This window comes from Nestor notabilis, unplaced genomic scaffold, assembly GCF_000696875.1.
Source record: "Nestor notabilis isolate BGI_N333 unplaced genomic scaffold, ASM69687v1 scaffold29476, whole genome shotgun sequence".
NCBI classification, from domain to species: domain Eukaryota; kingdom Metazoa; phylum Chordata; class Aves; order Psittaciformes; family Psittacidae; genus Nestor; species Nestor notabilis.
The window spans coordinates 6,239-17,442 of NW_009933801.1; the positions used below are offsets into that span (position 1 = coordinate 6,239).

Sequence of the window (11,204 nt, forward strand, 5' to 3'; positions counted from 1 at the left end):
CAGACAGATGGGAGACATCATCAAGCCAAGATTATAAAAGGAGAACAGACAGCGCAAAAAACTTGCTGCAGCTGTCATGGAAACATCTTTTTTTTATTATTTAATCACTGCCCCAGGAATACCCAAACCCATCACAACCTCCCCCACCCTCTACATCCAACAGGATTTCACAAGTCCCCCGTTGCCTCCAATGTTTAGGCTCCCCTCCCCCTTTAGGGTCCAAGTTCCTGCAGAAAAGCTCCGATCAGCAGGTATCATCTGTGACATGGTTCCAGGGGGCCACAGCTGCGTCCCAGCGGTGTCCAGCTGGGTCTGAGAGGAGGGGGAGGAGGACTTGCTCCTTTACTCAATCAGTTTCTTGGCCTTGAAGAAGCGGCGCAGGTAGAAAACCTGCCAGGTGGCCAGTCCGATGAGACAGCACATGGAGAAAATGCTGAAGTACAGAACCCGGGTGTTCGTTGACTCTGAAACACACAACAAACCACTAACAGGACTCCGACATCGCAGGAAGCACCTCCAGAGGGCAAAGTTCCCAGGATTTTCTCTTCCCACCCATGTGAAACTTCAAAGGCAAGATACGAGGTAATGGCCTCAAACTGCGCCAGGGGAGGTTTAGACTGGATATTGGGAAAAATTTATTCAGAGAGGGTGTTCAGGCATTGGAACAGGCTGCCCAGGGAAGTGGTGGAATCACCATCCCTGGAAGTGTTAAAAAAACATGCAGATGAGGCCCTTAGTGACATGGTTAGTGGTGGATTTGGCAGTAATGGGGTAAAGGTTGGACTTGACGATCTTTTCCAGCCTAGTTGATTCTATGGTTCTAGATCATATGGCATGAAGGCAAGGGCACTGAAACACTAGCAATACCTGAGAATAAAAGCAAAGGGAACAACAAGAGCATAACAAGGTGAAACTGAGGTTAATGGGCAACATTAAATGGCATGGAGTAATTCACATTAAGAATGGAGACAGAAAGAAATGATTTCTAGAGATGGGATACACAAGACTCAGTGACTGCTTCAGAAGGAGAAATATCAGCAAGTTTCCCTTACTAGGAACAGAACAGGCAAAGACCACTATAATTGCTTAATCTTCAAATTCTACCCAAAAAATACATTCAGCAGAAGTAAGGGGTCTGAGAGCTCCATCCCTCTGAAGGGGCACACAGTCTCTTACCATTTGTATCCCTCATCTCCTCTTCTCGTTTCTTCATATAGGCAAAGTCGTTAACGATGGACTCTGAAAGATCTTCCAGGCGCCTCAATTCGACTTCCAGAGGCTTCAACTTCTCCACTTTTGCAATCTAGAAAACAGAAGAGTCAGGCAATCACTGAGCCAAAACCAAAAGCTCCCACATGGGTTTTTACTGCCAGTTTGAACCACTCCTCCTCACATAGTACAGATCTGGGGCATCCTTCCCCTAGGGAAACACCTCTACAAACCAGAAACTACCATTGCATAAAACACTATCACTTCTCCCACCTGTTCTCTGAAACACACTTTCCTACTACTCCTCCTACACAATGGAGGAGCACAGTATGCACACAAGCACATTTATTCCTTATTCGGCCTTCTGCTAGCTTATTCACAGTTGGCTTCTGAGGAGTGGGTAGAAGAGCTTGCCACATGACTAAAGCTCCAGCGAATACAAGTCAGAAACTGAGATACAGGTGACTAACTTACATACGCATATGACATTGTTCTATAGGCACACAGGGTATTAGCACCGAGACTCGCTTTGCTAACTGTTGCCACATGCCCCAGAAAGCCTGATTCCCAGTGGCAGTGGTTTGATTACACCCACGAAAGCTCAGGGCTTTTATCACATAGACTGCATAGGGCTCAAGGGCAGCATATCCCCTCGGTAGGTTCCACGCAGCTACGAAGTGCTCCATCTGCCTCAAGCCACCAGGTGACGCTGCTGGAATACTTATGGGACGGGCTCCCGTTGAGCCAGCGTCAAGGAAAAAAATACTCTTCCCTCATAAAAACTGGTTTTATAGGACACCATTTTTGTGCAGAACATGCAACCCACAGTCTTACTAGTCACACACTTGTATCCAAGAATTAAAATGCAGAGGAAATTAAGTTAGAAGGCATAGTGCATAACAGCAACTATTTAAAGTTGAATGTGTCCCGGCTCCAGCCCTGGCTGTAACCTGACTACACATTACGTAAAAACTGTGTCAAGGACGTTACTCAAAGGAAGCTAACTGCAATTCCTGCCACTGCTACAGCATAGAGTTTGTGTAACCCTGGTTCTTGGGTAGAATTTGTCACCATCACCAACAAGTGACAGGCCCCCACCATCAAGGTCAGATGCTGTGTCCCCAAGTAACGCAGCAGAAGAAAGATGCACTACACAAAACACACGGAGCACTTGCAGCTCACCACCAGTCTCACAGCCACACAGGATTCCTCAGACATAAGCCACAGGATGGCACCCTTCAGTGGTCCATACTGACAGGCAGGCAAAAGGATGCTCCCTGTGCAGGCAGCCCCAAAACACTGCTTCCAGAGGCAGCTGCCTGGCTGTCAGAGCCCATCTGAAGAGATGCTCGCAACCAGCTCTAGCTCATCAGCCATTTCACTGAAGGGTCTTCACATGACACACATACCCTGGCAAGCCACAGGCCATCAGTCATCTGGAGACTTCTGTGCTGAGGCGAGCTGTATGTCACAGCTCTGCCAGCACAGCAGTGTCAGTTCAGAGTGCATTTGTGAGGAGGGGTAGGAAACAGAAGGTTAAACCCCTCCTGCTTTCTAGCCAACAGCTTGCACTGATTAAACCCTGTAGTCTGGACACCCATCTGCCCACAGACTTTTGCTGCCACCAGTGCAAGCATGCCTATGGCCTTGACAGATACAGCGAAAGCAGCAGGTCTGTAACACACACAAGGTCTCAGGTAGCTCTACTGACAAGTTAACCCCACACTGACTGGCTCCATTATCTTCCTGGAGGGCACTTTTCTGCATTCACAGCAAGCGATAAAGGTTGCACTGGGAAAAAACAAGGCTTGTCTGCTCCAGCGTGCATCTCTTCAGCTGGTCTGAATAGGTATGAAACATCTGATGGCTAATTTTAGTCCTGTGTGTACCCCAAGACATACCTGGAACCTCTTTCATCCCTAGTGAAACCATTAAGCACAGCTGCTCCAAGGGATTTTGTAAAAAGCCCACCAAGCATCTGTGGTGGCAGAACACCATTATCCTAGCAGGAACATCTGGACCACCAGAACAACTGAGACAACAATGCCATTGAACTACTGAACTTCTAAAGGGGTAACTCAAATATTTGTCAAAGCCTAACTCTTCCATGCCAAGCCATGCCAAGAACTGACAAGGAGTAGCTGATCTGGAAAGGAACCCAGATCGTCAAACCTTCTTCATGCCTTCTGAAAAGTCTTATCTTTTTCTTTACCTTCATTTCCACTTACTGAATGGATAGTTATTCCCTACCCCAGAGAACTAAGGCTTGACACTGCCATGCAGTTAGGTTTTCTAACCCAGCTCACTCTCCCAGTTGTTTTGTTCAAGAATGTCTTGATCTCATGAAGCCAGACTTGAACACCACCCCTCTTCTCACTGCATATATCCATGCACAGTCCTCCCCGCCAAGGCCTTAGAGCAACCAGTCAAGTCAAAACCCATGAATACTACAGCAACCTTGGGACAGGGGATGAAAAGAAGAAAACACACTGCAAAGCAGTGTGGCTAAGCGTCCACAGCAGCTGTATAAACACTAACCCAGTCTGAGACACACTGCTCAAAGTCTTCCACTCTGAGAGGTCTTCACAAGCCAAGGATGCTTGCCAGAGCTGCCAACATCTGCATTTGGTATCAGGTGGGACTGAAAGTGTAAGTTCTTCTTTTTGTGCATGGACCTTTTCCCTCAATCTCACTACACTGACAAGCGTAACAGATAATTACTTTTATTCCAAGACAGTTTTATCAGTACAATCAGTGAGTATGTAGATAAATCAGCATAAGAGAACCTTTCCACATAGAGACAATGCTTCTAGGTAGCACTACAGTAATGTAACTCAGAGTATGCTGCAGGGTTGTATTTAAAGAGATTCTTTATCTGTAGTCATTATAATCCAGTTATGCTCTTAGGGGTCATCCCATGAGATTTCAACATCTCGTAATCCTGCAGTAGTTGGTGGCCAGATAGCTGGCCCAAAGATTGCTCTGCTCTGCCCTGACCCCAACCACTACTTTACTCTCCATGTAGGATGTGCTCTAGACTGACAAGCAACAATTGCTCTGCTCTTCCCTGACCCCAAGCACCTTCTTACTCCCCGCATAGGATGTGCTCTAGAGTGACGTAACCCACACAAGATCAGCTAGCCCAAAGCTCAAAAGCTTATAAAAAGTCCAGCATGACCATCTCAGAAATTCTTTTTCCAACTGGGACCATACACAGCCTCCTCTGCCACCCAGTGCCCTCCACAAGGCATCTCCCACACCGTTGTATGCAGTGGACACAGCAGTCATTTGCAGTAATCTTTCTCCACCAACAGCATTCATTTCCTCAGGCACAAGGTCTGTGCTGTGGGCTGACCGACCCCAAGTTCTAGTGAGCCAAAAGCACTAGTAGCAGCCATAAGAACTCACCATCCAAAGCAGCCAGGACTGCCCCAGCCACAAAGCAACTGCTATTCCACACAGCTGGCTTTTGGGGCTACGAAAGGCACATCCTCCTAGGACAGAAATGTCTAGGCTTTATGCCTACTAGCGATGTCATGCCTTCAAACCAAACACCCATTTCACACCAGCTACTACTCTGCCAAACACCACTGCATTGATACAGTTATACATATGCCAGTTCTTAGCAATGTACAAGCGCCATTTCAGGGCTGTTAAGCCAGTACATCTTACAGTCAGGAAGTTAAGAACAGGAACAACATAACTTGACCTTTACGATGATCTGATATTAAGCTAAAATGCACCCCACTGCTGGGCATTTGAGATCTGTGTCTCTTCTTGCTTCTAATGCCTATGTCCAGAAGTTGGGTCACTCTGTTCTAGCAAAGAAATTCACACATTAGGCTCTAGTCCCCAGAGTACAGAGTTAATTTTAGTTATGTTTGTCCTTTTTTTTTGTTCTCCCCCAGCACATAAAGCTTCGCTGGAATTGTAAGTTGCAGGCAGGCTTTCATCACCGCTGGGAAAACAGCTTCCCATCATGAGCCCCAGATCCACAAATGGCATCACGTGAGTGCTGGGAAAGGGAAGCCTGCAGTACAGGCAGCCAAGGGACATACCTCCTCGTAGTTCTTTGCTTCAACTCCATGCTTCATATCCAGAATCACGAGCTGGTCCGGCATCCTCCCTGTTCCTGGAAACATAATGAAAGGATTCATTGTGCGAAGCATTCAGCCTGCCAGGAAATCACCAGCTCTCCCCACCACTGAGGAAGAACTCGCAACATCACTCCCCTCCCTCCATGTCTGCAGCTAAGTGCGGAGGCAGCACAGTCCAGCCTAAAAATACAGAGACTTCACAATAAATCCTGGCTGAAGGAGAGCCTCACAGAGATAATGAGAACAAGCTGTAACTAAAAGCGCTAAGTGTGTACAGGATGCAAATCACTGCAAAAACTGCAGAGATTAGAAGATGAATACCAGCTGCTACAAGACAGCCTGGCAAAGGACAAGTCATCAGAGGGACAAATATTCAGTTGGGAAGCCCACGTTCCTCCTAGCAGGAAGTACACCGGCAACTTGTCAAGGTTACTGGGGTTGTAAAATGGTTTTACATTCAAAGGAGCAGAAGCTAAATGCTCCAATTGAGGAATATGGCACATGGGGACTACTGACCCTCAGATGCTGCAGTATCTGCAGAAACAAAAGCAATCCCTTTACCAACGTATCTTTTCAGGAAAAGAACAGCTCAGAAGTCTGAGACCCCCACTGCTAATGCAAACCCCGAGACAGCAAGAGGCTTCTGAAGCTGAGAAAGCACCACTTCAGAGAACTGTCCGCTGGAGCTGCATGAACAGGGAGTAGGATATGGCTGCAGTCAGCAGCACAGTAGGTATCTTTTAAGGCTATAGCCTCCAAGCCAGGGACAGCTACAGCTAATAGCTTCTTTTAACTGCTACAAACTGTCATATCTGAGAACGTTCACAAGGGCGGGGGGGGGAACATCTATATATAGCCTATGCTATATATATGCATATATATATATATATATATGATATACCCTAAAGAATGCAGCATGTCAGCTGAGCTAAGTACAATGTTCTACTATACCACCCACCAAGGAAACATCTGTACATAACACATTCCGAAATCCCTGCACATTAGGGCATACAGTTGTCCTCATCTGGCTGCCAGCAAACACAAGGTCTGAATTCACACTATGAATTTCAAAGTCTTTATCCAGGAGCACGTCCAATATTCACACTTCGCCTTAGGAGGCTGCCAGGTGGACATTCCCTCAGTCCACAAACAAATTCAATGTACAGGTTACACTGGGTCACTCCAGTCAGAACCAGGAAGATACTCCAGATCTTCAAAACAATATCCCCAAATTTTCTCTCTACCCACTGCACAGCTCTTGAACACACTAGAGCAGAATCACCACCACCTTCCACTGCTAGCAGAACATGGTATAACCTACTGACAACTAAAATCCCAGCACTGTTCTTCAACAGACAGGCTGTTTACAACCACCCAATGCTCCTTTCGGCAACCACAAGTTCTGACTACTTATGCCATACATATACCAGCATGCCTGGAGACTAGCAGGTAGGACAGCCAACAGTAGCTGCAGAAGAAAATTCAAAGCACACAGTTCAGTGAGAGGGTTGTTTTAATACTGCTTAAATTGCAGCAACTTGGGTGGAAAGCTGGAGCTTCCAGGAAGAGATGAGAAAAATGAAAAAGTCAGTGGACAGGAGAACAGAACTGGAGGGATTAATTTGTCAGGATGGAAGGGAGAGCTGCCAAGAGGCAGTAAGAAAGCAGAAACCTTAGAGCTGCTGCTGGCTGCACAGGGATGGAAAGCAGACATTCTGCAAAAGGTTAACATTGTCAGGGACTGGCCTGGAAAAACTCAAGCTGCTCTTCTACAAGCTTACTGAGCCCAAGGCACCAGGCAGCTCCCTTCTCGCTCGTCAGATCCTCAGTAACTCCCTGCTCCTTGTGCAGCCTGGGCTATCCAGAGCAGACTGGATCAACAGCAAAGAGAAAAACAGTTAAGTCCCAGAAATCTTGAACTAAACTGATCCCTAATCCCCCAGGAGGTCTTCAAGAGGTCATTTCACATGAGCTGAGAACTGTTTCCTGGGATTAGAGGAGCTCCTAGTTAACAAAGTCGTTGGAAAACCAGGACAGTTGAATTGCCACGTGGACAGTTTTACCAGAAAAAAATGAGCCATAACACTCTTAAAGTTTGGGAAGAGAAGGATTATACAAGGATCAAAGAGGTAAAGATTAGTACACAGGAAAAGTCCTTCAGGGGAGCATGTAGTAAGGCCAGGCTGTTCATCTCTGAGATTAGCATCTGGTGTGAAAGTAAGCGTGCCTAGGAACAGAGTACTGGTCAGGGAGACAGGACCCTTCCACCCTGGAAAAGGGGAAAGCAGCCTGTTATGCTAACACTCACAGCTCCAAGAAGCACCCTAAGAACTTCACTCTGATAAGGTGGACCTTTCAAACAGGGTGCCCTTCTCACTTCCCCTTCCTCATTTCTGTGGTTAAGGATTGAGAAATCCCGATTTCTTAGACCCCTCTGGTCCCAACAGCTCTGGGCTTCTTCTACCAAGAGCTTTTCCTCTTCCAGTACTCCACCAACATCCTCCTGGACTGCTGCACTACAAGTCCTGACCACTTACTTGATGATACTGTGAAAAAGAAAAAGGAAAACCCAACCCTTAAAAGAGAAACATGTGGATAAAACAGCACTTGGTCAGTTTCCCCGTTCCCATGCTGACCTTATAGAGGAAAGAAGGCACTTCCTTGTGATGTATGATGTGGCCACTTCTTAAAATTCTACCTTAATCAAGTCCTGCATGTGATCAAGCCTCACAGTGCCACCTCCCTTTCCTAAATTTCCAACAGAGGCACAGGAAATGTCTAGATACTCACTATGCAGCATCTCTCTTTAGCAATGAGTTTAGGGCGTCTGGGTCCCAAAAGAAACAGGCAGCTTGGAAGCTCCTAAAGAGAAGCCTCCAGAACAGGATGCAGCTGCTCAATTGAGCAGCTCTAGATTTTGGTACCTCAACATCCCATTGATCATCATGTAGAAAATGCATTTAGAAATATGTTATCCTCATCAATAATGAAAGCTTTAAAACAAACTTGCTACAATACAAAGAAGCCAGGGAATAAACATTTGCTACAGTCAAAACAACTATAAGGCACTCAGTCTAGGCAAGAAACCTCTAGTCACAAGCACTGACATAAGGAGTCTAGACACAACTAAAGAAAGAAGCCTTTCCCACTTTGCTGTGTGATCACATGGAAGCTATGAAAGGGTTTGTGGAACTGTCTGGAGACTTCCCAAATATCCAGGTGTTGGAAAGTAAATAGCATGAGTTACTCCCAGATGAGTCACTAGTGCCTACATGTCTCGATGTGCTAAAGAGCATTTGGAAGCCCTGCCTTTGGAGCGAAATTCTGAGCATTTGAGGTCACTGTTTTATCTGTAAAATGCTTTAGAAGAGGTGTTATAAACAAGATCCTTCCTAATCCCAGCAAAGAAGATACTCTTTCTGTAAAGTTCTCTTCAACTTGCAAACTATGCATCTTGTATGTGGAGCAGAACAGCAAAACAAAGGCTGTCTTTCAACAGGTATGAGGAATGCTCCTAGTAATGGCTCTGGGTTCTTTAGGATAAAAACTAAGAAAAACTAGGTCCAGGGAGCAGAACTCTGACAGTGACTGTGAAAAGATACGACCATCTATAAACCTGCACATGCTCACACCACCACAAATGAGACTGGAGCCCACGTGCTTGCCATTTTCAGCACGTTTGTCCTGAAGTTGAGCCCAGCCATTCAAAAGCAGCACATGCGTCACACTCACAGGAAATGAGCCTTGGTGCTCATTAGGCAACTGTCCCTCAGCAGAAATGCAAGGCTGACATCCTGCTCATTTCCCCTTCCCTTTATTGACCACTTAGAGAGCAGTTATGAGTACAAACCAAGGCCACATTCTCTATACAGACACTTCCAACCCCAGAAAATGGTTGCTAACCTAACACAGGATTGCTGCCAAGTATACACTATGGAGAGATCACATTCCACCAAATGGGGAGTGACAATCAGCTGGGGAGAAAGACAGAGCATCCTGCTCTGTCTTGGCTTGACTGCAAGATGGGCAGAAGCATGAAAAGGGCAAACAAGGTTTGGTTTGCTCCCCGGTACTGCCACTCATTGCAACTGAGGTGACCTCTGCAGGAGGAGCACACAATTCCCCTTGCAAAAACCCAAGCACTCTACACGACAGCCACAGAGAAATTACTTAACTTCAGATGCAACGCTGACAGCAGATATTCTGCAGTGGGACTGCTCACAACCTCCTGAAGAGTGGCTTTAAAAGTTAACCAGAGGTCTGCACACCACTCTCAAGATCACTTTACCCATAGCCCTAAATCCATGTATCTAGGTGATCTTGATCAGGAGCTACAAGCAGTCAGCAGACCTTCCACCTCACTTACCCACAGGAAGCTTGCTCTCAAAGCAGGCCTCGAACATATCGTAGTCTTCAGTGGTGAATGCAAACTTGCCCTTAGTGGCATCCTCCTTCGCATACAGAATGTGCCCAGCTGAGTCAGTTATCTGTAAGAGAGACAATGAGGGTACGAAACATAGTGCTTCACTGCTGCGGGCTCACGCTGCCTGTGCAGAAAGAGTTGTCCTAGCTTTCTCTTTGGATCATCTCCTTTTTCCTTTCAACATTTTCCCCACTTCCTTGCAACTGTATCAATTTCTCCCCTCCTCATACCCACTCCAGGAGCTGGCAAAGTCAGAGTCCCTATAAGGGAATTACTGACTCTTATACAAAATCCAAAAACAACCCACTAAAAACCAATCAACCAACCAACCAAAAAAAAAACCCAAAACCCACACTAATTCCTCTTCCTCCTGTAACCCTTGAACAGAGACCACATTTAGGAACTCTAGCTGAACCAAAATGTTATTCAGTGCCTTCATTTTACAAGCAAAATTCATAAATTTTCATAGCAACAGAGATACGGAAAAGCGTTATGGGACAAAAACCCCATTAATTCCCCAGAAGATGAAATAGAGAAGGGCAGATCTATTCTCTAGAAATGAGCCATCAGTGGGGCCCTGTGATACACAAGGAAGGTTTGGGTGCCAAGATCCTTAGAAGTGGCCACTTCAGAGAACAATTCAGACTACCCAGACACAATAATAACTGCTTTGCGCTAAGCCTGTGAAATTACTAAGAACAGGCAAAAACTGTAGAAGGTCTACAAAAATGCTCCAACAAAAGGACGCATGTTTCATGGTGCGCACTTTGCGCTCAATTAAAAGCTCTGTCCAGTTGAAATACTCTGACCACGGAGAGGGGTGAAAAGTGAAGGTATTACAATACTGCATGAAAATCAATGGTGTGTGTTCCAGTGTAATGCTTCCCAGTTCTCCTCAACTCTATGTTTCTACAGGTATGTTTGAAAAAACATGGATGCTGAAGTTACTAGGGGTCTTTGAAAGTCTTAGAGGTGAAGAGACTAAAAAGCTTGGGAATAATGTTAAAGGTATAAAAGACAGAAGTACACAAAACAATCTGTGGTATGGAGAAGGTAAGTAAGACATTCTCCTTTACTCCATCTTACAACAGAAAAATAGCCTTGTTTCCCCGTACAAAGGCTATACAAAAGGGCTATGTATACAAAATTATTCCAAGGAAAAAATCTTTATTTCTATTAGAACACCTAATTAACTCTCTGTCATGGAATACCACTGATGCCAGCAGCCTGCTGGACTTGGAACAAGTACAGACCATTGCATGGATAATGAGAGTGGCTGCATTAAGCAGGAAAAATAATAAAGTATACAAATCCCCATGCCTCAGGATATAAACCACAGCAGGCAAGACTTTAGGAACAAGCTTCCTCTAGATATAGATTATCCTGTAACTGTCTGTTGCACGATTTGCTGTAGCTGCCCCTGCACCATATGTTATCTGTCAGCACCTGAGAAGAACAAGGAGCACTGTTCTCCT

The 11,204-nt window shown here is 45.7% G+C and overlaps 1 protein-coding gene across 1 annotated transcript; it reads right to left on the reverse strand.

The window, feature by feature from the left end:
- TMED10 (transmembrane emp24-like trafficking protein 10 (yeast)) lies at positions 1-9,793 on the reverse strand (the record flags this gene model as incomplete). The annotated part of the gene is made up of 4 exons (XM_010017044.1): positions 1-464; positions 1,177-1,303; positions 5,268-5,341; positions 9,673-9,793. Coding segments are annotated over 4 exons (444 nt in total), but the record flags the coding sequence as incomplete, so codon positions are not given.
- Positions 9,794-11,204: the final 1,411 nt, after the last annotated feature.